Genomic DNA, 26963 nt, shown 5'->3' with positions numbered 1-26963 from the left:
CCTTGTGGGGCATCCAGTTGGTGGCGTACTACGTTGGGCGCGTGTGTTGGAGACAAAATTAAACCAGGGCGGGCTGGGGAGGAATGGAGACATTAAATTCTTTCACATTTGGGCGTGAGTTTTGTTTCCAGATAAATGGCCATCGCTCTCCATGAGTGCACGACTCTGATCCCTGCTTCAGGAGCACTGGAATGTTGTCTCTGTTTTTTTTTTTCTGTTTGAGTGACGCAAAGCACACTGAGGTTACCCCACCTATTTGAGTGTGCTTGTGAACTTTGGCACCTCCCTGCATTTGTGAGCGTTATGTGTGTGGATGTTTTCTCTGTACTGCACGGCACACAAATCTGCTTAACATTTCAGTTCAAAAATCCAAATTATGTACACGAGAGATAAATCTGCGGCTAGAACGAGAAGAACGGGCTGTTTTGTGAAGGCACGTGCAGGTATGACAAACCCTCTTTTTTTTTTTTTTTGAAGAGGCAGCTTTTTTCTTTCTTTTCCATCAGTTAGAGTTGGCCAGACTCCAATAACTTGTCCCATTGATCTGAAGCTAAAACGACCCTGAGCGCACACACAGCTGGCCGAGCGAGAGGGCAGGCGGATGTAAAAACATTTTTTCACCCTCGTGGGTTTTTTTGTTTGGGCTCAATCCCCAGTCCTTTCAGGGGACATAAAGAAAGTGCTGCCCTCAGCAGGGTCATCTGGGATAGAGCCGCAGCAGAGGCGAGAGGCAGACTATTGGTGGCGATTAGGCCCTCTAATGTGTGATGAATCCTTTTAGAATCACATGATATGAACTAATGTCACCATTTAATTATAAAACAACAGAGAGCGAGCTGAGGGAGGAGGAGTTTGTGTTGGAGGGGGGATCACAGTGACCAGCTGTACTAAAGTGAGAATCGCCAGTATGGATGACCACCACAATTCTCACATTTTTATTTCTACATGAGCTTTAAAAAGCATGTTAAAACGGCCCTGCTCTTGTAAGATGTCAGTCGGAATTACATTCTTGGACACCTGTTGTCCCATCCAGCTCAACTTCAAGGGCTTATTTGTACTGTAGTGATGTTAAATTTAGGATGACCTATCTAGTAGAAAGCAGTGTGAGAGTATACAGCCCAGTTTAAACAGAACAACAGTCCACATGCACATTGTGACTGAAACACCGATTCACTGTCAGTGCCATTTTGCTCTTAGATACTTCCTCTTGTTTAGTATGTAAGCGTGAGTCCAGACATTCTCTGTACTGAACTAGAATGGTGCTGGAGTGTGTTCACAGAGAGATCTGTGTGCCGTGCCTTTGTCTTCTGGATCATTCTACAATCGCGGTGGCAGATGCTCTTACTTTCAGCTGGCAAAAGGTCAAACTGCAATGCACACAACTCCTATGCAATACCAGGCCCCACTTTATATTTGGTGTGTTTAAATATTATCTACTTAATAATAAAATGATGAATTGTTAGGCACAATGTACCTATTGTGTTCATGTTGAATTTATAAACACTTTTGCTGCTATTGAGGTGGGATACGGGTAAAGTTAGGGGCAGGTTTGGTGACCTGGTTAAGTTTAAGGGGTAGAAGTAGGGTCAACAGTGTAATTCTATAATTACAGGATGCTATTTTCAAATATAAGTACAATGTAAAAATATGTATGTACAGAATAAATGCATTGTATAAACTGATAAATTTAAATGTAAGTCCATAGTAGTTAAGGTCACTTAATATAAAGGGTCCTAATACGATATATGATTTTAAACAAATTTGAACTGTAACTTATATTCAATCTTACAATTTTTCTATTTTTGTCACCTCTTCTTATGTTACTGCTCTATAATACAGCAGTAGTACAAACAAGTTAGAAAAAGTATTTGTACATTTACCTAAATATAAATATAGTGATTTGATATACATTTAAATAAAACATTTGATTTTAAAATGTAATTAATTATAATTATGTTTTTTTAATGTTATCACTATATGAAAAAAACTTTAGAAGTTACCTTAATGTTACTCTGCTATGCCGTAGATTATATTGTTAATCAAATAATATTGATAATTAATATTTTTTATAACCATGCTCTTCTTTAAAACCTCGAAAATCAACGGAAAGAGATAGGTAATCCAGAATTAATTTTGTTTGACTTTCTTTCATCTGTGAAATATTTAAGAAATTATTTTGATAAATTCTGATATCCAAACTCTCTTGGTGAACACGGACTTCCATTGTGTGGACAAAAATAAATAAATAAGCACTGACACATTTCTCGAAATATCTCTTTTTATGTTCCAGATGAGAAAAGTGTGGCAAACAGGTTTGGAACGACATGAGGGTGAGTAAATGATGACAGAATTTTAACTTTTGGGTGAACTATCCCTTTAAGCTGTCATTGAATTGTCAGTGTTGCTGCTTCCTATTACAATTAATTAGGAGCAACAAAATAGCAAATGACAAAAAATGGCAGGCAAGGAAAATTATACTGAAAATGATCAATTTTTAAATTGTACAATTATTTAGTGTAGCTTTGATTGCAATGAGATAATGGAAATTAAGTAACTGGCATCACAGTTACGGTTGGCAAACACTGCTCTAAATAATGCCGCGAGTGGGGCTTGAGGAAGTGACGCCGTCTGCACAGTGCGACCTGGTGCAGCCCCTGAAGTGAGACACAGGAAACAGAAATACGGCAAAATAATAATAATAACGCGACTAAACGAGATGAAATAACGTTATAACATTTCGTTTCGTCTCGTTTTGGTCAACGAAAATGAAGAGACATTTTAGCATAGTTTTTATTTTGTAAACCACATTTAGTCTCGTTTTTATTCGTCAACAATATTGCATTATACATTTAATTATAGTCATCGTCACATGACCAGCATTTACGTTGTGTCTCGTCTCGTTTTTCGTCACGTGATAAAGGTTCGTTGACGACGATATTTAGGCATAATTTTCGTTGACGAAAGCAACACTAGTTACAGTATGATCCAATTGCTGTGTTGTAACGTTGAACATCAACGGTCATTAACTGCACATGCACACCTTGGTCCAGACTGGGCCCCAAACATATTGAGTGGCTTTCCTGATATAAACAACACAGCACAGTGGTATTCAGGCAGAGAGGCTGCATGGATTTCCAAGGTGATTAGAGGCTATAAATAACTGCCTGTGTGTTTTTAGTTCTGGGATGGTAAAGCCAAGTGCTCACATAGACACATAGACCCTGCCCTTCGGAGATAGCATTGCAACCTTCAACCCGCAGACAACCAATCAAATGACACCCCTCAAACACTGGACTTAACACCTACTGCGTATCACCTCCTCTTCAATGACTGGCTCCATTCTCTTTTTCCCACAAACCAATACTACAACTATCCATTTTATTTGATGCCATTGTTTTGCTCTTCTCATAGCAATCATTGATTACTGTCCTTATTCTGATCATAATATATATTGATACTCCAAATTAGCTCTGTTTATTGAAACCATCACATGAGGTTTGCCGGTTTCAAATGTGCATTGTCTCTCTAATCCTTTGGCCCTAAAATAACCCAACACACTTGTCCTAAAATAGATATCTAGACACCGAGCACATGAAACAGCCAGTGGAGCTTCAACTACTGTGTGTGTGTGTGTGACAGAGTCTGTTCCCACAACACACAGCATGTGCTGACTAAATGCAATAAATGTCAGTTAACAAACCAGTACGGTGAGAATTAAAGTTCTCTAAACTTGAACTCCACTGTCAGATCTGATGTTTTAAAGCTGGAAGTGTTGAGATCCACCTCCTCTCAACATATTTTCACTGTAGCCTCCCATGAAATGAATCCATTTAACTTTTCTCCCGGTGCTGATTTATGGCTGAGAAAGTGAAAAGTTTTTATATATATATATATATATATATATATTTAATTTATAATTTAATATCATTTACTGTCAGATTTGACTAGCCATAGATTTAACAAAAATAAAAAATAAAAGATGATGGATCAAGTTGGTTTTCCTTATTCCTAATAGATTTCCCACAGTCTTAGGTTTTTGCAGACAAGGTGCCTCTGATCCAGTATTTAAAGGGGTCATATGATGCGATTTCAAGTTGTCCTTTCTCTTTGGAGTGTTACAAGCTGTTCGTGAATAGATAAGATCCCTGAAGTCAACATATTCTGTTACACCAAATACACAAAATAATGATCTTTAAAAAAGCATCATATGACCCCTTTAAACCCTGTCACCAGTATAAACCCTCTTTTTTGAGAGATCCTGTAATTTTTTTAGTATTAAATGTGAAATGGCCACAGATCTGTTTTGTCAGGCTGTTCAGCAGCAGATAAATGGAAATGCTTACAGATCATTCTCTCTGTAGCTACTAACAGATAGCTTAATACATTAAAGGGTTAGTTCACCCAAAAATGATAACTCCGACTGGATTCGTCTGAAAGAAGAAAGTCATATACACCTAGGATGCCTCGGGGGTGAGTAAAACACAGCCTAATTTTCATTTTTGGGTGAACTAACCCTTTAAAGCTTCTTTTTGTACTTCTACTTTCAGATTATAAATAGCTTGCTAACAAAACAAAGCAGCATTTGTCTTACACAAACAGAATCAGGATTTCAATTAGGGTGACAGCGTCAAATTGTCCGTTTCATACATTGGACATACATGACATAGATCATCCTCTGGATTTGCTGTTTCCTCACGGAGGGAGGACTGTGCAAATTGGGTGGGTGCTGTGTCATTTCAGTGTCCCTCATGATTCAGTCTCATTCTCACTTCCCCTCTAGGAATCTGGAGTGGAGGACTGATAAGCATAAAGGTCAGAGGTCAACGAGTGCAAGTTCTCGTTTGAGATGTGCTCAGGCTTTCTGCGAATTTGTTTCCCATTATGGTGTTGTTCTTGATGGTTTTGGCATGGATCACATAAAATTGCATAAAGCCTTGACAGGGGTTAGCATCATTAACTTAAAATAAAGTGAGGGTTGGTGAAAAATGACAAAATTACTTAATTACCTTCTAACCTTTAAAAAAGATCTCATAGTTCTGTGAAAGTTTCACACTTTTTTCAGTCTTTTTTATAGCCATTTTACGGAGCCTTTTTCGTGAACAGGCCAGCACTTGAGAACATTTAACATCAATAACATTTAGTATTTTGAGTTTTGATGCCTGCCATGTACAAATGAAAAAGACAGAGTAGCCTACATTTATGGTACAAAAAGTTTATTTAGTAACAGCTTTGTAAACATTTGAGGTAAATGAACATTTACATCAACTTGTTCTTATAAAATTTAATACACAAGGCACTTCTCTTAAGACAGCATTGAAACAGGCTGCTGTTCTGAGCATATGTAGGTGGTTCATTTCCCTGATTGGTCAGAATAATCAGCTCTGCTAGAGAAAATCATTTCAAGAAGTTCAAGAAATGAGTGTTATCTGAGAATAATGGGCTGCAACTAAGTACACTACAAACGGATCGAGATAGGAAAGAGCTGGCTGGCTGGCCAATTCAAATTCAGAATGGATGAAATGCTATAATGCACAAAGTTCAAATTTTCTGCGGTGCTTTCAGGCCACCACAACAGTCCTAAAATAAAACATGGGAAACGTGTATATTTCTTATACTCTACAAGTGCTGTTTTATAAATTACATTTGATGTTATTTAAGTGGAATAATACTGCCATCAACACAACGACTTTTACCATTAAGACATTTTCCTTTAAGGATCAAAAATATTTCCTCCTTTCTATCAATGTAAGAATTATTGAACAGTGTCTTTTTCCTAAATGTGCAAATCTTCAACTATTTACTAAAATGTAAACTTTAAGAGCCAAAAAAATGACAAAATAACACACTTTCGTTTTTGGATACATTAAAACGGCAGAAAATAAATAACATACATCTGTAAATACTGTGATCTGATAAAAGCAAAAGTAATACTGTTCTAAGCACAAACTCTGCGTGATGAAGCAATGTACCATTTCTATTTCAGGACTGTCTGTCTCTTTAAGTGGATTGCAGAAATATAGACCTGATAATAAAAGCGATGTACATTGTGTTTGAATGGGTCTCAACAACAGTTTTGTAAAGGTTACAAAAAAACAAAAAAAAATCACGTTGTGCTGTCAAGTTGATATGAGTTGTTATGTTTACAGAAGGCATGTTCTATACAACAGCAGTAGTAGTCAATGAAAATGAGGGCCTCACAATAACCTGAAACTGGACCAAAAAAAGAGAAAAAAATGGGGGATAAACTCCATATCAGCATAAGACACTTGCAGCATCTTTTTATGTTCATTTTGAAGTAACTACTTTTTGGCAGCCACGAACTGACTACAGAAAAGCAATGTTTTTGATAACTGTTTTTGTACTCATTCTCAACCAATTGCTTACATTTTTAGAAAATGCTCAAACTTTTTGAAATAAAAACCAATACGGATTTCAAATGTCACATGTAATGAGAGTTCGTACTCCCCTCATCTGATTAACTATTTTAAAAGTGATCATGTATTCCTGATGGCAAGATTGGACATGGTCATATATCAAAACTCTCAAATCCAACAGAGGAGCAGGATGTGAACTTCAGATCATGGGATTGAAAAAAAGAAAAAAGAAACTTGGTCCAGAGAATACACAAGCTATATGAATTAAAACTGCACCATTCAGTAGTACAACAGTTATCTAAGTATTTCACTTGCCTCAGTTATATGCTCATTTTTCAGTGTACGGATGACCTTTTCTCTGTGATGCATTAAAGTTTGCCACTTTTATCAGGCAATGTGCTTTTTACTTTTTTCTTCCTCAAACTTTTGATTTCTCTTTACAGTGAGGAAATGTAGAGACAGATGCTGGAACAACAAAGAGAACATTTTTAAATTGGGTGTTCATGAATTTGACGTCTTTCTTCGATTACTTCAACTACTCTCTTTTTTCCCATTTGTCTCATATCCTATTCAAGTCTTCAAAAATACATTAAAAAATGTGACCCTGGACCACAAAACCAGTCTTAAGTCTCTTGGGTATATTTTTAGCAATAGCAAAAAAAAAACATTGTATGGGTCAAAAATATCGATTTTTCTTTTATGCCAAAAATCATTAGGATATTAAGTAAAGATCATGTTCCATGAAGATATTTTGTACATTTCCTTCTGTAAATATATCAAAACTTAAATTTTGAGTAGTAATATGCTTTGCTAAGAACTTAATTTGGACAACTTTAAATACGATTTTCTCAATATTTAGATTTTTTTTTGCACCCTCGGATTGCAGATTTTCAAATAGTTGTATCTCGGCCAAATATTGTCCTATCCTAACAAACCATACATCAATAGAAAGCTTATTTATTCTGTTTTCAGATGATGTATAAATCTCAATTTTAAAAAATTGACCCTTATGACTGGTTTTGTGGTCCAGGGTCACATATATACTTAATAAATTGAACAGACTGCATGGACATTTTTACATTAAGGCCTTGTCATAAGACTAATTTAAGTGACATTTGTTTAATGAACCATTGAGATTCTGGTGTACCATAACCTGCATCAGATGTACTGCTCCATTCAGCTACTGCATAAAACTAACCAGCATTCAGAAGCCATCTTTCATAAGCCATAAGAGATGACTAAACTCTTTGTAATTTTACATTGCAAAATGGAATAAATAATTAATGGAATTAACATTTTTGTTCCAGCAATCTGCCTCTTTCTTCCTCTTGTTTTTTGGTGTATTTTTTTGTGTTTTTGTCCACAAAAACCTGCGCTTTGCAGTGGAGAGCCACTACACCGCCAAATCATTGGGCCTCGCTCTCGCACTGCTGGCTTTACTAGCCCTGCTCAGTCGTCGAGCATCAGTGAAAATGATGGGCGGCTCGTGCATCTCCACCGTGGTGGTGACGTGCCCCTCCTCTGGCCCGGCACTCGAACCACAGCCAGGGGAGGTGGGGGCGCTGGCGTGCGGAGCGGCTTCTTTGGCTTGCCGTCCGTTGTTGGAGGAGCGAGACGAGGAGGAGGAAGGGGAGGGGGAGGCGGCGTTCATCTCCTGAGTCTGCTGCTCGGTGGCCAGGTTGGCCCAGTTCTGCTCGGCAGCCAGCCTGTGGTTGTTGTTGCTGATGTAGAACGGCGAGGACTCCTCCAGCTCCTCGCGCAGAGGGTCCATCTTGAACTCGGCCGTCGAGGGTGCCGACATAGGCTGGAGGAACGCTCCGCCACCCACTGCTACCTCCGTGTAGTCTGGCGGGTAGCTGAGGGTGGCAAGCGCAGTTCTAAAAGACTCAGCCTCTGCTTTGTCCGCGCCGGGCAGCGACTCGCGGTCGGGGGCAAACTCGTTGGTCATGCCCTGTTTGACCTTCTTCCATCCGAGGTGATAGATTTCTAACAAATTCAGCAAAAGGGACACGCAAGCCACCACAAGCATAAATATGATGAAGATGGTCTTTTCCGTGGGCCGGGAAATGAAGCAGTCCACCGTGTTGGGGCAGGGCCACCGAGCACACTTATACAGGGGCCGCAACTGGAAACCATAGAGGAAATACTGACCTAAAATGAACCCCACTTCAAACAGGGTCTTGAAAATGATGTTGAACACGTAGGTACGCAACAAGGCACCTCTAATGCGGATTTTACCATGCTCGTCTCTGATTGGTGGCTTCTCCTTTTTGCCGCCGCCGCCCCCACCCCGTCCACCAGACTCCCCTCCCCCTCCATTTCTATACAGGAGTTCTTTCTCATCCTGGAGCCGACTGGCCTTTCGTAGCTCCTCCTCGCGCTCTTTCCGCTTCTCTTCCATTCGAACGATGTGCAGGACATGGCCCAGGTAGATAAGCGTTGGCGTGGACACAAAGATGATTTGGAGCACCCAGAAGCGGATGTGGGAGATGGGGAAGGCCTCGTCGTAGCAGACGTTCTCGCAACCGGGTTGCTGCGTGTTGCAGGTGAAGTCTGACTGCTCGTCGCCCCAGACCTCCTCGGCCGCCGCTCCCAACACCAGAATCCTAAAAATGAAGAGTACTGTCAGCCAGACTTTGCCGATCACGGTTGAGTGTTCCTGTGCATTCTCCAAGAGCCGTCCAAGAAAGCTCCAGTCACCCATGCTTCACGATTTCTAGCCTAGAGAGAAAGTACAGTCTGAGGGCAAGAGTGTGAGAGAGAGTGAGAGGGTGAGAGAAAGGGTTAAAGGGGAACAGAGAGGATTCATCAGAACTAGTTAACAAAATAACGTTACACTGTACACGAGACAGTTTGGATCTTCTCTGGCCTGCACTGCCCACTCAAACAGGCTCAGCTAAAGGTAAATTAACGTAAAAAAACACACTCAGCCCTCATGAACTCACACAGCATTTCATGGTTCTGCATAAGATCCAAACAATCAGTCCTGATGGAGCACTCCCCTACACAACTTTACCAAATGACGTTTAGGAAAACCAAGCAAATCACCCTTGTCATTGATCACTGTAAATATCACATTAAAAAACTAAATGTTTGACATAAAGTTATGGATTTCGTGACCCCTGGCTATTTAACTCTCTAACTGGCTGCTATGAACCTGGCATGCACAGTGTAAGCGAACTCTCTCTGGCTCGCTTTCTCTCCAGCCACTGACACACACACATACACTCGTACACACACTTTTTCACCACACTCATACACACGGTCTCTTTCTCTCCTGTTCACTTCACTGCCCAGCAGGCATGTGCTGAGATCAACATTATAATGTTCAAAAACAGTTGAAAGCGTTGACTGGACAGTGATGCGTAGGGCCCTGATAGAGCCAGTTTCAGGACATCAAGGTGAAAAATGAAGTGAAATATGGAGACGGCACTGCCAAAACCAGGCCACTTTATAGTTGTGAATCTACACTCAGATCATGTCTACATCAGTATAATTAATTGCTAGCTAAAATGTACAATTCATGAATTCACCCTGTAGCTGCTGTAAATGCTTTGAAAAACTGATGAATCCAGAAATGAGTGTCATGTTATAACCCAAGGATTTTGATCAACACAGATTTAATCTTTATCATAATGAACTCAATTAAACAACAAGATTGAACTAGGTGTAACAGAACAAGGTTGATATAGTATTGTCATTCGTAAACAAAGAACCCTAAAAGAGCAAAATATACAATAGCAAGAAAAACAATATATTTACTTACTAAAATGATGTTGTATTGAGGGCGGCAAATCCATCGACTAAGGTTCTAAATCAAGTCTATGACCCTGAAAGAGAAAGTGCAAGTTACATAATAATAATAATAATAATAATAGAAAACAGTTGTTTATTCATTTATTTTACATTTAACTTGGTTTATTTAACATTTATATATCTTTATACATAACTTTATATAACTAAAATAATTTAAAATATTTATTTGGATTATTAAAAAAAAAATCCTTATACTAGTTTCATTTTTAGCCCTTTTATTTATTATGGTCTATGGCTCATTTCTATCAAATTATCCAAAAAATCTTTTAGTTCCCAAGGCAGCTATAATTTTACAGTTATTAAAGTTGTTAGTTTATAATTATCAAATATCAAAAATACTTAGCGTCTTTGATCTATCAGCTAAGCATTTAATTACAAACTGCTTCTGTTTATATAATTAGCTGATGATAGTAATTGTCCACTGTTCTCACTGTACATCCAGGACAAACTGTCAGAGAGAGGCAGATTTTCTATTCTTTGCAGTGATTATGCGCTAATACCTGTCATCTCAAACAACAGCTCTTTTCTTGAAATGTGTCTAAATGATGTTAGCTGTTAGTAGGCAGAAACCATCCAAAACTGAAGTCTATGTTGATGGCCTTCCAGTTAGCAAAAAGTCATATTAATTCATGTGGGATGTAAAAGGATAAAAGATTTGTAGACCTAATTTAAAGCATACCTTGACTGAAGTAGGCAAACTTATCTAAAGAAAGCAATATCCAGCGGCCACTGGTGCCACAGTTTGAGTGCGTTGAAAGCATACAGACCTCCCAAAGGTAGCAGGAGCCCTCCCCGCTCCCCACCCCGATCCCAAATCCTGGCAGCACTGCCAGCTTACCAAACTCTTTTGAAAGTGGCTGGCCAACTTATTAATTCACAAAAGTTCTTCACACATAGACCCGAGGTCAAACTCTCGTAGAAAACTTAGTTTTTCATGGCAAAGCGAGTGTGGAGACGGGGTCTCACCAAGCGCAGCTGTCTCCCGTTCCCAGCCATCGCTACTGTCACTTTGAATGGTCATGCAATAGTGCTGCGTTCAGAAAGTCATCGGCCAGTCAGCGCGCACGCCACGCCCCTGTCAACGGGTAAACTTATCACCCCAACTTAACTTTATACCACTTTGACTTTATACCACATAATATTCTAATAATAATAATAATAAATATCATTATTATTATAGTTTAATAATAATTATATAATAATGATTATAATAATAATGTTGGTAATGATTGTGATGATTATAATTATTTTAAATAATAATAATTATAATAATTATTATTATTATATACTTGTACAGGCGGTGTTCCAAGAGTGTTGAGATTTCTTATAACAGAATTTGGACGTTTCACTGATTGTATCACTCCGCGTTCTATTCAAGCAGTCAGTCAGTTGATGCGTTGTTTGGCACTTTGATTCTGCTTTGGAAATATTTTCGTTAGCGGAGTAAAAATGATCAAAATAACTGGCCATATTGTGTCTAAAGTATGAGTTTCTTATTGTTAAATTCTTCTATATATAACCGTTTTACAATTGCTTAACATAGCCTAATAATAAATTCACCTGCCGCCAAATTACAGTTGTGCAGATGCTCAGTTGCAATTTATTATTTTCCACTGCAAATACAGATAGGCTCAGTGCTTAATTTGTAAATGAATAATTGCCGGATCCAAAACCGCAATTAAAAGGCTCTGTGACCGACACTGAAAATACAGCTCAAGTTTTCCCGCAACATTCAATGACGTCACTAAACGGTGACGCCACAATTACAAGAGAGTATCGTTCACAAGTTTCTGCATTAACCTAACTAGGGCAAACTTCAAACCCTGGATCAAAAATGGGTTGCCAGGATGATTTTAGGAAAATGTATATCTAAGATACATTAAAAATAACATTTATTTTCATAAAAATAAAATGAAATCATAGTAGGCCCTATAGGTATAAATATGCGAAAAAAATATCTGACTTAAATAAGTAACAGTTTTAATTAAACGCGCATCCTTGCTTTATTTTACAAAATCACAAATGTTCTGTTGTTATTTTGAGTGTGCAAAAATAAAAGTAAACACTTTGTGCTTTCGAATTAGGCTATGTCTTACTCTTATCTGTATGATCAAAAATGGTGTATTTTATGTTTCACACACACACACACACCCACCACATATTCGCAACTCAAACTTGACATCGCAGTCTGTTCATTATCAAAATAATACAGTCAACCAAAAAAAGGTTACACTGGTCAATTTAAATATCCGTGGTATAACTGGTCTACTTTGTATGCCAAACACATTTTTGCTCATGTGAAGAGGATATTTCTGTCGATATACGAGCGCGCGTAAAGTACAAAGCCTCTTCATTATAGCCTAAATAATAGTTTCATTGAAATACATTGCGAATATGGAAACATTATGATTTGTGCCGAATGAGAGGTACGTGAGCCCAATTAACGCCTGGTACTTTCAGTTTCGCTTTGTTTTGATTTCTTTAGGTTTATATATTTTAATTTCATTCTTGTTCTGCTCTGAATACCGTTACATTTATATGATTTGTTTTGGAGTGAGCTATACTAACGTATAGCTATGTTTATAGTGTTTATACATTATAATATTTCACTTTATTTGGTATTATTTCTGGTATTATTACACTCTTTCCAAACGTTCTGCTGCTCACAAAGCAATAAGCAGTAAGCACCAATCAATGAGAGCGAGTTTGAACTTAAGAAAGCTGACTGGTCACGGTAAAAAAAAAATATGTTGAGGACCAATACATAACCTTCAAATAGCCACATAAACCTGCGCTCGCTCTCATATGCACGCACGCACTGTCACGATCTAATGCCGGAACAGGTACCGGCAGGATCCGGTTCAAATTAAGCACTTAGGCTACTTTAGAATTTTAATGATTAGTTTATAGTAATTTACGCAGTTACTAAAAGCTGGTTTGTGGTAGTAAACTGGCAAAAAGACAAAAATGACTCTAGTCAAAAACTCTGGAATCTTTGTAGGTTACTGCATGGGAAAGTATCCAGTCATGCAGCAGGCCTTTCCTAAAATAGAATAGAAATGCACCGCCCTCCATTGGTTTTCCCCACGGGAATTACAATACTGACAAACAGCAAACATTTAATACGTTTTTTATTTAGATATGCATATAAAAGATAAGTTGTTAGCCAAAATTTCAAAGAAATGTACTTTTACAAACAGGTGGCTATCAACAATGATCACAGCTCACTTTAGGAAACAGCAGAAGATTCCATCAATACCATGTGGAAACTTTGCTAACAATAGTTTCTGCGGTTTAGTCAAAGCCTTAAAAACAAAACTGGTCACCGCTGACTTGTAGAGCCTCTCAGAGAGGAGAAAAACAAAGCAGAAGATAACGGACAGTTGACGAAGCGCGAGACCACGAGCTCTCACCTGTCAACAGGTGGACTGACTGACGCGCCACTACAGCCTTGTTTGTTAACAACCTAATTAGGCACTGCGGTATGCTGATATAAAATCCCCGGTATGGGTCAATGCAACGGAACCTAGTGAAATGACTTAAAACTAAACACAGATGTGCAGTTGTTGAAGACATTTAAATGAAGGTGCAAAATAAGCACATATAAAAACATACAAAAACACAAATCCTGCTCGGCTCTGTAAATTATATAGCTATATTGTCAAAACTGTTGATGGGTAACAGAAAGAGCAAAATAATTTGCGTTTAAAAAGAAGTAAACAAAGCAAAACTCAGTCTTAAAAAGAAGCATTTATATACAATACAACATCGTGTAAATGATCCCTCAAAAAAGGACGCTCAATTTTGTGCAAAGACGGTCTCTGAACTTCATTTATGTCATTGTGACCACTAGGAGTCACTATTGGGCTTTTCTAATGCCACTAGAGAGTACTGTGAGGTTCTTGAGTAATTTGGCAAATGAAATTCAACAACCTAGAACATTTTTACAGACAATTCAGTGCTGTAAGAACACACTAATTGTCTTTTGGCTTGTGGGAGGAATGCCAGCTCTTGAATGAAGCATGCTTGAAACCTGCTGTCAGGTTAGGCTTTGTTATTTTCTCAGGGCAGGGTGTCAAAAACAAGGTACAAAACACACTAATTCTAATGCTCTAATGGCATTAGAGAAGTTAAAACACTGTCATCACAAGCCTATTACCATGTTGGTAGAATTAGTCACTGGATGTAGGGATAATCTTAAACAGTCTTATCGCTCGAGGAGTCCGAAGCAGATAACAGCAACCTTGCGTTCTTTTCATTCTGTAAGTGTGCCTTTTCTGTGGACATTTTATCTTGGTGAACAAAAGCGTGCCTTCCTTTGGCTCTGGCTGAGCACCTCAGCAATGCTTTGACAATCAGGTAGGCCAGTTCAGCCACATTGAGCACAATGCAGATGGCAGAAGATCCCACCATGAAGATGGTGAAGACTGTCTTCTCTGTTGGTCGTGAGATAAAGCAGTCAACTTTATTGGGACAGGGCCACTGCTCACACTTCACAAGACGGGCCATCTGAAACCCATCGTAGACATAATACAGAGCGTACATGAATCCGGCCTCGAAAAGGAGCCGGAAGAACAGGCTGGAGGTGTAGGTCCACCACAGCGGCCCGGTGATGGGTAGACGCCTCTTCTTCAGACTCTCTAGGTCATCCCCTTTGGCAACACCACCTCGGTTGGCCAAAATTCCTTTCTTTACATTGCGTTTGCGATGCGCCACATGCATAGCCACCAGCAAAGCCGGTGTAGACACAAAGATGAGCTGCAGGCACCAGAAACGGATGTGTGAGACTGGAAAGAAGTGGTCGTAGCAGACGTTTTTGCAGCCTGGCTGTTGTGTGTTACAGGTGAAGTCGGACTGCTCATCCCCCCAGACCGTTTCGGCGGCTATTACAAGGATGCTAATGCGGAAGATGAAGAGGACAGACAGCCAGATCTTTCCCAGGCTGGTGGAGTGTTTATTTACCCCTCCCAGCTGGGCATAAAGTGCTCCCCAACTCATCCTATCTGCTGTTGCTGTCAGCTCCTAATCATCGAAAAGAAAGAGATGAATTTGAGCAACGACATATAATATAAATTTGAACTCAAAAATTGTCAATAAAATAACATTCATTATATTATTTTATTGACAATTGTTGAATTCAAATTTAAACAATATGTAAAGTTCACACACTATATATATTTAAATGTAAATTTGAACTCAAAAATTGTCAATACAATTTTTGACAACTTCTGAGTTCAAATTAAAATTTCAGATGACAAAAATATATATATAAAAATAGAATAGAATGTTTTTGAAAGACGTCTCTTATGCTCACCAAGGTTGATCAAAAATACAGTAAAATAGATACAGCATATTACAATGATTTCTAAAGGATCATGTGACACTGAAAACTAATGACTACTGAAAATTCTGCTTTGCTATGACAAAAATAAATTACATTTTCAAATATATTACAACAGAAAACAGATTTTAAATTGTAATATTATTTCACAATATTGTTTTAATTTACACAATTTACTGTATTTTTGGTCAAATTAATGCAGTCTTGGTAAGCATAAGAGACTTATTTCAAAAGTATATATATATTATTCCAAACTTTTCCAGTAGGGTAAGCTTACATTTTCATTCCTCAATCCTAATAACACAAACTATAATTCTATGTCTTCAAAAAGACTCAACATATTGAATTGAAAATACCTTCATTAACATATATTAATGACATTAATAAATTCCTATTAATTAAGATATCCTTCATTCCCACACATGTTGGTAACTTTGATCATATTTGGTCGAAATTAACACGGAATAATTATCACGTAACATTGTCACTGTCTGGCGGTTTTAGAAAACGAAGTTTACCTGTTAGCCTACAAAATGATTCAGATCAAATCCATGATATATATCCGCCCAGGTGAGTTAAAAATCAGTACTTTCACTTGCGGAGTTTCTTTGTGGTCTCGAGAGTGAGATGAAGTGATTTGACTTGAGGACAGTGAGCGTAAGTTTAGTGCACCTGACATCGGGCGGAGTCACAGCGTTCATTGGTGGTTCTTGAGCTCTCAGGCGACAAAACTGGAATGTTCCTGGAATGCGCCGCAGCCTCAGCAGCGATCTTGTACAGTCGCGTCGCTAGCGTGTAGGTGTGGTATTATGTTCAAACGTACAATATAACTTTCACACAGTATAGTTTTAAATATTTCAGGTCATGAGTAAATAACCTACAGTCGAATAGAAAGTGCTTTTTAGTCTGACCGTTCAGGTGCCATGAAACGTATGAAATATGAAACGTATCTATTACTTACATTAGACTAATACTGCAACTTAAATATAAGTAGAATAATTCAGTAAAGTTTAGGCCCACTAATAATCTGTCTCTGCATTATTTCACAAAATATCAGGCCAAACAGTTTGCACATTTCGAGCAAAACATAACATGTTTATATATATATGCTGAGATTATTAGTGGGCCTAAACTTTACTGACCTACTCACATTTAAGTAGCAGTATTAATCTAATATAAATAATAGATACGTTAGAGTAAAAAGCACTTTCTATGTGACTGTAGGTTATTTACTCATGACCTGAAATATTTAAAACTATACTGTGTGAAAGTTAAGATGTGTTGTATGTTTTCATTTCATTTTCTTTTTAATGTGATGTACTACACCAGTGTTTACTCTGCTAGGACACCTGTGTGAATTGACGTCATACACTAAAAATCACCACCTTGATACCAGTCAGATAAGTCATTGTTAGTTCTGAGGAAAGCATTATTTATTTGAATCTGACACTTGGGTTTGAAATGTTATGACACTCATACATCTCAAGTTAAGTGTACACATAATTATTGGGCTCAGCTTAGGTATAAAGAGATTAATTCATAAATGTCCAATGAGGAAGTTACGAAAATGCCATTCATTTTCAATTGAGCATATTTTCCTTTTAATTTGTGAATTTCACATTAAAGTGCTCTTTAGTCAAGTATCTGTCACAAATCTTAGACTTAAAAATACTGGTAAAGCATTATAAAAATTCAATTCATAATTAAATGAATCCTAAAGATATTTCCGAGGTTAGCTTTAGTTCCAGCTTTTGCTTCCATAATCAGTCATATTCTGTTGCCTGGAAGGGAAAAATGTAACACCAAGAACAACAATGGTTCAGATGATCCATAAATACTTTCATTTAGGTAGTATCTCGTGGTTAGCCTCATTTCTTCAGTTTAGCTAGTCCCATCAGCAGTTGATCTCTTCTCTCTCTCCTGGCTGTAAGGTGCTCCTGTTCAGCAGGGATCAGCTCACAGATCTCCTAAAGAAGATGGTAAAATCTTCCTGTTTATAATGATTACAATAATTATATATTTAAAAAATATATGAGTATTTAGGAAATCCGATTTAAGATTTCAAAAGCCACTGTTTCAAGAAATTTTCCAATTATTAATAATATCATTGATATTGCATACTTTTATAATTCTATCTGCTGGCTCTCCGGAAAAGTCTGGAACAGGTCCAAAAGTATTAAGAACCCTCTTTATGCCCTCGCTGTAGCGCTGGAGATAATCTTCCATACCTGGACAGACAAAACACAGAATGAGGGTCAAATCAAAATGTGCTTTTGCATTTCTACAATACAGTAGTATCACGGTTGACCATAAAAGGTCTGATATTTTTCATGACTCTAATAACAACATATTACAGAAATAGTTTTGATTCGTTTTAATTCATTCAAAATACTTTTTTAAAACCAGCTACAAAATTCATATTTTGTATAACAAATGCTGCTTTGTCCTTATGAATAACTGTGACACAAAAAGTATAATCAGTTTGGAACTGTGTCTAAAATGATTCAGCAAATAAACTTACTGGCATTTTGTTTTGTAACAGAGTTTTCAAGCATGAATTGAGTAGCTCTTAATCTGAAGGGCATGAGTTCTTTTAGAAGGGCTCTCAGCAGATAAGATGTGCACCAGTGAAAGTTCAGCCACAGTTCTTCGCTTACAGTTTCCAAGAACTTGTGCCATTACAGCAATGGAAGAAACCAGGGCGAAACTCTTGTGTTTACAGGGGGGCTTTATCACCACAGTGAGAGCACTGTAGCACCTCACTCGCAGTACAAGGAGGCAGGGCTGAGAATAATAACTCATCTGTCATCATCAAAGGTTAGTACCGGTGTCACATGGCAAAGCACGTTTCATAGTGGGAGCAGGGTCATCCTATAGATTTCACACTGCCTTCTGATTTTCACCGTGAACATGAGATCTCTTCAAAACACATGCACATTTACACACTTTCGTGCTTGTTTCAGATTCTTTTACAGTCTCTCTCTTGCACACACACACTTAAGGTCACGTGAGGTGGATGTAATCGAAACAATAAGAGGTTTTCACAGACTGCTTTTTCGCTGCCCCAAGCACCGCACCAATTTTTTTTTACATGCATAATGAAAACAAAACCTTCTCAGTGCTTAAATACAAAGTTTCATTATCCCATTTTTTTTTACAAATTGCATGGGTTAAAAGGTGGCTTGCCTTCTGGTGCGTTGAGATGCATGGTTTCAATGGGACCTATAAAAGCGTAGCGCATGCCCAAGCCCTCAGACATCACCAAATCAATATCCTTCACTGAGATCACTCCGTCCTGGATGAAAAGAAAGAGAAGTTCATTTGGCAACTCGCACGGTATTATATGCTTGGATGAAAGACAATGTTACTAAAAGTGGTTTACTGATGTTCTGATCTAATCCTAAAATTACAGCTTCCTGCTTAGTAGTTTGTCCAGCCAACAAGGTTTGGTCCACCTTATTGGTCCCCCCCAACCTTTTTGTCCCATCTGAAGAGCACTAAAGCCGCTCCCACTGTATTGGGTTTCTCTTATCATTTAACTCAGTGTCCTCTGAACAATGGGATGGCATGGCAGGGGGAGGCAAGTGTGGTTGTGCCAGGCCTTGGGCCCACTTTGCACTCAGATTACCTGTGGCTACAGATACCTGTTGCCTGACTGTGCTGAAATCAAAGCTTGGATACAGAACGGGCAGTGGGGGACGAGTTTAGGAGGGGGACAGGGTGGTCTTTGTTCATTTCCTGCATGCAACAACGAGGCCGTTATCTCGGTGTCGCCAGGCGGCAGACTGGCTGGGGAAACCGTGAAAAGAGGCCTTTCCTCTACGGTAATCACCAGGGGCAGCCATTAGCTTTCCCAGCTGCTCTACTTTCCAGTGCTGGCTCTCTCTCAAAGAGTCGCCTGAACTCTGAGAGGAAGCATGAGTGGATTTGAGCTGCAAATCTGGCGTGTGGGGCACCGTCCAAACTTTAAATGTTCCTCATCATAAAAAAAACAACCTATTTTTCCTTTAATAAAACAACTCATTTCAAAAGCACAAACACAAAAAAGAGGCAAGTCCATGAAGTAAGAAAAAAAAAAAGGTAAGAGGCAAGTCCATGAAAACACAAGTCTGTAAGTCTAAAATCTACAGAACTCAACTTTATGAGAGGCTTATGGAAATCTTAAGGCATCTTAACCCTACCGATTTCAGGCTGCTCTGTGCCTGTTGGAAATTCAGCATATAGACGTGATGCCACATAAAAGCCAGCCTCAATTATGCCTTCTGAGCAGCATTGGAGTCGTAAAGACTCCTAAATGCCACTTCAGAAGTGCTTCTGTGCCAACTTTGCAGTGTAAACGAAAGGGATAGTTCATCCAAAATTCTGTCATCATTTACTCACCCTCAATTTGTTACAAACCTGTACGAGTTTCTTTCTTCTGCTGAACACAAATGAAGATATTTTGAAGAATGTAGGTAACCAAACAGTTGATGTCCCCACTGTGGAAGTCAATGAGGAGCAGCAAATGTTTGATGATAGAATTTTCATTTTTGGTTGAACTATCCCTTTAGTGGTGTTATGAACATCAGATCCAATTTGAATTTTCAGCTGCTAAACAATATTCAGATGTCTGTGGGCACTGTTTTAAACTTTTTAATGTAACGGTTAGGTATTTGGACCCATGATAACAACATGAACAGCTCACACATCTCATTATTCAAAAGAGTGAAACATGAATAAACTCAAATAATATAGTGTGAAGACTTTCAAATTGAACAAAAGAGATGCAACAGCACCAATTAACCAGCCTTTGAACAATATGTAACTTATTTAAAACCAGCTTATGTAATTACTTCTTTTAATTATCGAAACAAAAAACAGTATGCAATAACCAATTTGTGTGCTGGTTTAACTGGTTCATCAACATGGCTTCGTTTAAAGCTCCATCTGACATAACCTTTTTACAGCTCAGAAAGCAGAGTCTTTTGAAATGCTTGAAAAGTATTTGTCTACAACAAAAAAAGAGGAGAGGTGTTTCTGTCATTTAGAAGCTGACCCACAACATTATATGGAGTTGTGCCTCAAATGGTGCATGTTTAATTTATAAATGTAACTTTTCCTTCTGACCAAGAAGAAATTACAAGACTTGGAAAATTATGTAATTACAGTGTACCTCATAAGAAATGCTTGTTAAGAAATTAAATTCCTCACACACGCACTGTCATATGGACACTGCATAGAAAACGTGAAAACTAGTGAGACAGAACACGATACGCTTTAAATCATACTGTCATTCCAGACAAATCTAAATTACCTCATCATCAGTGATTGCACAATAACACCACTGATGAGGAAATGAAGGATAAAGATAGAAGAATAACGGTTATAAGGAAGAACACTTACTGTATTTACTGTTACAGCTATATATATAAATCCCACTCCTCCTAAATGATGCATAATGAATAAGATCAATACAAAATTGATATTTCAAAAACTCAAAAGCAAAAATTCTGTCATCATTTGCCCAATTGTTTTTCTGCTGCTCACTGTTATTATATGAAAAAAGTGTGGTCTGAACATTGTGCTAAATATCTTCTTTTGTGTTCCACAGAAGAAAGAAATCATGCAGGTTTCAAGCAACATAAGGGTGAGTAAATTATGATATTGAGTGATGGTGATAATGATGAATCCTTGGTAACACTTTAGAATAATGGTCCGTTGTTAACAAGCATAGTTCACAAGTAGTTCTCAATGAGAATATTTTTATTTAATAATGATCAAATATCTAATAAGGAACTACCTTTGTCCTAAATTTGCTACTACTTACTGCTTAGTTAATCTTGCTTCTCTATTAGTTAATAGTGTTAAGTTAAGTGTTAATGTAGTACTACCTATTACTTCCTGCATAGTTACTTGTTAACAACGGACCATTATTCTAAAGTGTTACCCGAATCCTTAAAATTATTAATATCAAGAGATATTTGTTTTATACATAAAACTTTTTGGTTAATCTGCGTTATGTAGGATAAGGGTATTTTCCAAAGATTAGACGGTATTCATGAACACTACATGAAAAAAAACAAAACAACTCAACAAAATGGGTAACAATTATGTTATGTACAATTGGCTACAACTACAGTTAGGAAAAGGCTTCTTGAGAGAGTTGATTATGCATTTTCAAACACAATTTCACCACACCTCTGTCACAGTACATTGTCCATAAAATCCTGACACCTGTGTATAGAACATCATTTAGTGTCACCATGAATCATCTTTACAGTTTTGTGATGATGCTTCCATAATACACCCTGCCTGGACAGAACGTGCAATTTTGTGTTTTGTCTTTAACTGTCCATTACTCGACTGAATAATGAACAGCCACTCTAAAAATAAGTTCAAAGTGAAGTGTCCATTGTTTGTGGAAGTGCTTTCTTGACTTTGCTTTTTGTTCATGCTTGTAGGCAGTGCTGAAAAGGGTTTGGTTTTTAAAGTGGATCACCTAACTCTACCCCATGTTCATTTGATACACTGTAATACAGGTGTACTGTACTGTATAACCAGGACAAAACCACCAGTGTGAGGAAAGATAAGCTGGCCGTTCTAAAAGTTTCTCAAGAGAAACAAGAAAAGAGATGAGGGTTTTTTCCCTTCTCTAAATCAATCATTTATAAACACAGTGAGATAAGACTGTGGATGTTGCAACAAAATACAATAGTCTCTGTTCATTCATTCCTTCCACTAATTTCACTTTCCTTTCTTCCTAAAAACAGGGTGTTACAGAGACATGCATCAAAATTTACAAAAGTTATAGTATTTCCTGTTCATAGATATGCAAGTAATAAGATTTGTCTACAATATATTTTCTCCACGCATGAACAAATAAAGGGTCTGTTATCAGAGCTATGATATAAACTAACAACATTCATCCTGTAATGTGGACAGCATATTAAAGCAATAAACCATGAGAAGCTGTGCGTTACATAGATTTTACCTTGGGTAATGGTGGTCTTTACCATGTGATTTGTGGTAAGTTCACTGTAATGCAGGCCTTAAAGAGAAAGTTCACCCAAAAATGAAAATTCTGTCATCATTTACTAAACAAACAGGTGCTGGTCCCCAATGACTTCCATAGTATGGAAAAAAAAATACAATGGAAGTCAAAAGGGACCAGAAACTGTTTGCTTTCCCACATTCTTCAAAATATCTTCTCATATGTTCTGCAGAAGAAAGAAACTTGAGGGTGAGGGGCATTTTCATTTTTGGTTGAACTATCCCTTTTAAGTGGTGCATTGCTTTTATAAAATTGCAGCAACAATTTGAAAAAAAAAATAATAATAATAATAACAAAAAAATAAACAACTAAATATGCTAAATAAAACAATTTTAATTGAATTTTTCATAATTGACAGGACATAACTGACACAACTCTTTTACTTTACACTACCATACAAAATTTGGAGGTTGTAAATGTATTTTATTTATTTATCATTTTTTTAAAGTCTTTTTGTTTTTGTTGAAACTGTGATACTTTTTTAAGGATTCTTTGATGAATAGACAGTTCAACAGAACCTGGAATGCCCATAAGCACAACACCTCCTTACATGTCCTGTCCATTTCACTACCCTCTGTGCCAATGTCAACAAATGTTTACTTGGTGCGTTATGAATTTCACCAGAGAATGGGTAGGTAGTCAAAATATTCTTCAGTATAATCATGACTCTAACTGATATGTAGTTTTGTTCCATGGCTCAACTAACCTGAACCAGCCTCCAGGACTCGGCTATGATGGCATACTGAACACGGTTCAATGCGAAACCATCGATCTCCTTCCTGAGTCGCACAGGTGCCTGCCCGACATCCGTCATCAGTGAGTAAGCAACATCCATTACAGCAGGCAGTGTTTCGGGGTGTGGTACCAGCTCCACCAGACGCACATAGTAGGGCGGGTTTACCTGTGAGGTTCAAAACAAGAAGGAAATGACACCAGTTTGTTTGACCCTGGACACAGATAAAGCACTATACTAATGTGTTTACTGGAGCTAGAGATAATGGCCTTGTACTGAACTTCTTTCCCACTATGAAGGTCTCTCTGTCTAAATGTCTGACCACAAATGCTTGGCATTCATGATTAAACATTCACTTAAAGCAAGTGAAGGTGAACTATTTGCCTCACACTGCTTTGAAGGACAACACGACCAGCAAGACCTTGCTGCTCATGAGATCAGAGTGGAATTTCCATTAAGCATGGAAGGATTCAAAGTCCAGTAAAGCCCCCGGGCCTAAAACACTCCACATCTCCATTCTTCACTACAGGCTGCTAAATCAGGACTGACAAGAAAACCTGACATGTCCGTGTAAATAATGCTTTCATTAAATAAACATAAATAGTAGCACTAAAACTAAAACATGAATGTTGTAAAACCATTTGAAAATAAAAATTGTTATTTGCGGTAATTGCAGAAAACTGAACTGAAGTATATGTGTATCAAATGAACTGTCAAACATACTGGCAGTGGCAATCCTTTTTTATTTTAAATCATTTTCATTATTTATTTCTTTTTGCATGTCAAACAATTTCAAAGGACTAAAAATTAGATTTGTGCATCTCCACAGTGTATATATAATATAATCTCTCACAGACTATAAACATAACTAACCGGATGAGAAATGATGCACCGAGTTCGGTTCTGGACACGAGAGAACACGTTGCTTGGCATCAGGCAGGAAGTGGAGCTGCTGAGAATCACGCTTTCTGTGACAAGATTCTCCACCTCATGGAAGACAGTCTGCTTTGCTTCCAGGTCCTCAAACACACACTCCTATTCACAGAAAACACACAGAGGACAAGAGCAGATAATGGTCAACAATATAGCAAAGGGACTGTATGAAATGTACTATAATTGAAGCTGTAGCAACATCTTTTCCATACGAGCACAAAAGAAGTACAAGAAGAAAACACAAGAGCGGAAAAAATGAATGGCAGTGGAATGGGCTGAAAAAATATGATGTAAATAATTATAAAAGGACCATATTTTCCCAAGGCTGATAAAACAGACAGGAATATTCACTCACGCTTCTTTAATCATTTAGCAGGAAAGCTTTCTAGTCAGAGTTGCTATGAAACTGAAGTAAGGACAGATAATCACTTCCATATTGAGACGTACATACAAAATGATTGGAGAAACCCAGAATACGTCACCAGAGAGAAGATCCAGTTATGACATTTTAAATCAAAAGGTAATTTTTTAACTGGAACATATACATTAATAAATCATTTACAATAAGATCTATAACATACATAAAAAAATAGATGAATTTGTGAATGGTGAATTTTCACTTCATGCTGACTTTAAGAATGGGAAGCACGCAATCCGCTAAAATAAATTATATAACTTTAATGGTATATTATAATATCGCAAATACAGCATCAGCACATAACAGGACTATATGGCGTCATTAAATGTTGACGTCATCATAACTGGGAAAAACAGAAACCATCAGCTGTCACTGAATGTAGTACACAGGAAAAATGCATGATCAGATACATCACCTCATCCATCTTTATGAATGTTTATGGGGGGAAAAAAGGAATTTCCAATAGCAAACAGAGGTTTGGCTCCAAAGTGTTCATACATTTTAATAATTAAACACGGGTGCAATTTCAATAGTTAATCACATTAACTCATGGAATGTTCAAACAGTTGCAGACGTAAAACCACAGACATGTCTTCTGGTTTCATGTGCTTTTTTTTGTGCATGTTAAAACAATTAAATGTAAAATAATGAATTTGGTACTTGTCATTAGTGAACACTCTTTCTTGTCTTCACATTAAATACTTGTTGCTTTCGTTCCATACATATCAGGGAGATGTTTATCCAGCCCAGTCACATTTTGGGGTCAACAGGAAGTCATCTATGTTTGAGGGGAAACCGTACCTGGACAAAGAAAGCTCCCTCCAGGGCCTGCAGCAGGTCATCATGACTGCTGAGTAGACTCAGCTGCTCTGCAGCCGTGAGATTTCCTCTCAGCATTTTGGCTTGCTGAAGCTCCTCAATCTGTTTCCTGCTCACACACGAAAATACATTATTCATCTTAAATTCAACAAAATGTGTACAAAATCTGACAGCTGTTCTGTCCAAATACAATGTTTTAATGATGGTTTATGACTGACAAGACATCGGTTTCAGATGTAAATTATGTCTTTAAAAACACTTTTTACTTTAACTGAAGCAACTCTGCATGCATCACAGAAGATTACTGTTTTTTTGTGTCCTAATCTGTCATTGCTGCATTCTAGCCAGTTTTTTTTTTGTTTCTACACATCTTTTACAGTGTAAATTCATATCTAGGAAAGAGAAAGCCCTTCAACTCCCCCTGGTGACAGAAGAGGTGAATCAAGGAAGAGGGTTATTTACACAACATAAACAGATATGGACAGAGAGTACTAATATGTTCTAGAAAACTTCAATTTGTGCATATTTTTTTTCATTTGCATATTATGCCCTCTCTTTTATTCTATTGATCTCCTTGGATCATTGCTTTATGTAAGGTTGTGCCATAAAAATGGGTCACAAACCTGCTCTGACAAAAGTTGAGCAGCCATGCTAAAGGCAGAGAATCTGACTGAGGGGTCAACAGGTCATTTTTCTTTCCTGTTTAAAACGGACCTGATCTCTGTGATGGCCCCTGATGCTTGTCCTGGTATGTTGTCATAGATCTTGACCATGTATCCTCCACTCATAAACACCATGGCCCAGGAGCGGCCGATCAGCCCACTTTATTATGCAACATACATGCAATTAGGAAAAAGAGACAGCACAGTAAATAAATCAAATAAAAATGCAGATCAAGGAGTCTGTTAACATTAGTGAAAATCAATGCATTATCTACATACCAAAACGAGGAACATGTCAGACTACTTAAACAGGAACTTTAATATTGCAAAAAAAAATAATATGACTTTGATGATCATGCATGAAAACCCCCCTGTAAAATAGAGTAATAACCTTATTTGTACAAGCCAAAACCTACCCAAAATATGTCAAATAAGCACACATAACGAGTCACGTGATAATTTAATTTAGGTCATAAATCACTGCACTGTTCATTTTTACATGCACTTTTCTGATATGGAGTAATACATGTATTCATAAACACAATCACAGTAGCGTTCAAAGACCACTCAGCTATTCTGGAACACGTCTGCCAAAAATAACAGACTGATTTAAACAAAGTAACTCTCACCTCCCGACAACAGTAATAATCTTTCCTTTTATTGAACTCATCGCAAACCCCTTTACAAATGTCAAAACTCAGTCAACTACTTCACAGGGGCCCCGATATCACCAGACTTCAGCCTGTCATGTGCACGAAAGAGAGGCGGAGCTACGGCGTCTCACACGCGCCTAAATACATCACGACTTTTACAGAAGGATAATTCCTTGGATTGCAG

General features: G+C 37.7%; 3 protein-coding genes across 7 annotated transcripts; all 3 read right to left on the bottom strand.

Annotated features, from left to right (window-relative positions):
• Positions 1–7404: 7404 nt before the first annotated feature.
• Positions 7405–11220, bottom strand: LOC107668878 (gap junction alpha-3 protein-like). 5 transcript variants are annotated; one of them, XM_016460916.1, is made up of 3 exons: positions 11157–11220; positions 10141–10204; positions 7405–9113 (listed from the first exon to the last, which is right to left on the bottom strand). In XM_016460916.1, the coding sequence occupies exon 3, from the start codon at positions 9076–9078 to the stop codon at positions 7768–7770; it is 1311 nt and encodes a 436-aa protein (XP_016316402.1). In that variant the 5' UTR covers positions 9079–9113; positions 10141–10204; positions 11157–11220; the 3' UTR covers positions 7405–7767. The 5 variants fall into 5 exon arrangements, with proteins under 5 accessions (XP_016316402.1, XP_016316400.1, XP_016316401.1 ...); XM_016460914.1 differs by lacking the exon at positions 11157–11220 and adding an exon at positions 10870–11149; XM_016460915.1 differs by lacking the exon at positions 11157–11220 and adding an exon at positions 11029–11149.
• A 2117-nt stretch (positions 11221–13337) lies between these two features.
• On the bottom strand, positions 13338–16152 carry LOC107668881 (gap junction beta-2 protein-like). The gene is made up of 2 exons (XM_016460920.1): positions 16050–16152; positions 13338–15212 (listed from the first exon to the last, which is right to left on the bottom strand). Exon 2 carries the CDS (start codon positions 15186–15188, stop codon positions 14388–14390), a length of 801 nt encoding a protein of 266 aa, XP_016316406.1. The 5' UTR covers positions 15189–15212; positions 16050–16152; the 3' UTR covers positions 13338–14387.
• A 956-nt stretch (positions 16153–17108) lies between these two features.
• LOC107668879 (lambda-crystallin-like) lies at positions 17109–26920 on the bottom strand. The gene is made up of 8 exons (XM_016460919.1): positions 26756–26920; positions 26179–26286; positions 25447–25573; positions 24168–24329; positions 23268–23462; positions 18718–18826; positions 17653–17759; positions 17109–17498 (listed from the first exon to the last, which is right to left on the bottom strand). The coding sequence occupies exons 1-8, from the start codon at positions 26794–26796 to the stop codon at positions 17400–17402; spliced, it is 948 nt and encodes a 315-aa protein (XP_016316405.1). The 5' UTR covers positions 26797–26920; the 3' UTR covers positions 17109–17399.
• Positions 26921–26963: the final 43 nt, after the last annotated feature.

This window comes from Sinocyclocheilus anshuiensis, unplaced genomic scaffold (assembly GCF_001515605.1).
Source record: "Sinocyclocheilus anshuiensis isolate Anshui unplaced genomic scaffold, SAMN03320099.WGS_v1.1 scaffold136, whole genome shotgun sequence".
Taxonomy (NCBI): Eukaryota; Metazoa; Chordata; class Actinopteri; order Cypriniformes; family Cyprinidae; genus Sinocyclocheilus; species Sinocyclocheilus anshuiensis.
Note: the sequence above shows the minus strand (reverse complement) of the source record. Positions and strands in the feature narration are given on the sequence as shown.

What these genes read in the sequence shown, in the direction of transcription:
- LOC107668881 (XM_016460920.1), bottom strand. Translation starts at nt 15,188, where the DNA reads ATGAGTTGGGGAGCACTTTATGCCCAGCTGGGAGGGGTAAATAAACAC.
- LOC107668878 (XM_016460916.1), bottom strand. Translation starts at nt 9,078, where the DNA reads ATGGGTGACTGGAGCTTTCTTGGACGGCTCTTGGAGAATGCACAGGAA.
- LOC107668879 (XM_016460919.1), bottom strand. Translation starts at nt 26,796, where the DNA reads ATGAGTTCAATAAAAGGAAAGATTATTACTGTTGTCGGGAG. An exon ending in GGGGCCATCACAGAGATCAG is followed by an intron (nt 25,574 to 26,178) that starts GTCCGTTTTAAA and finishes GTGTGTGAGCAG; the next exon opens with GAAACAGATTGAGGAGCTTC. An exon ending in GGTGCATCATTTCTCATCCG is followed by an intron (nt 23,463 to 24,167) that starts GTTAGTTATGTT and finishes TGAACCTCACAG; the next exon opens with GTAAACCCGCCCTACTATGT.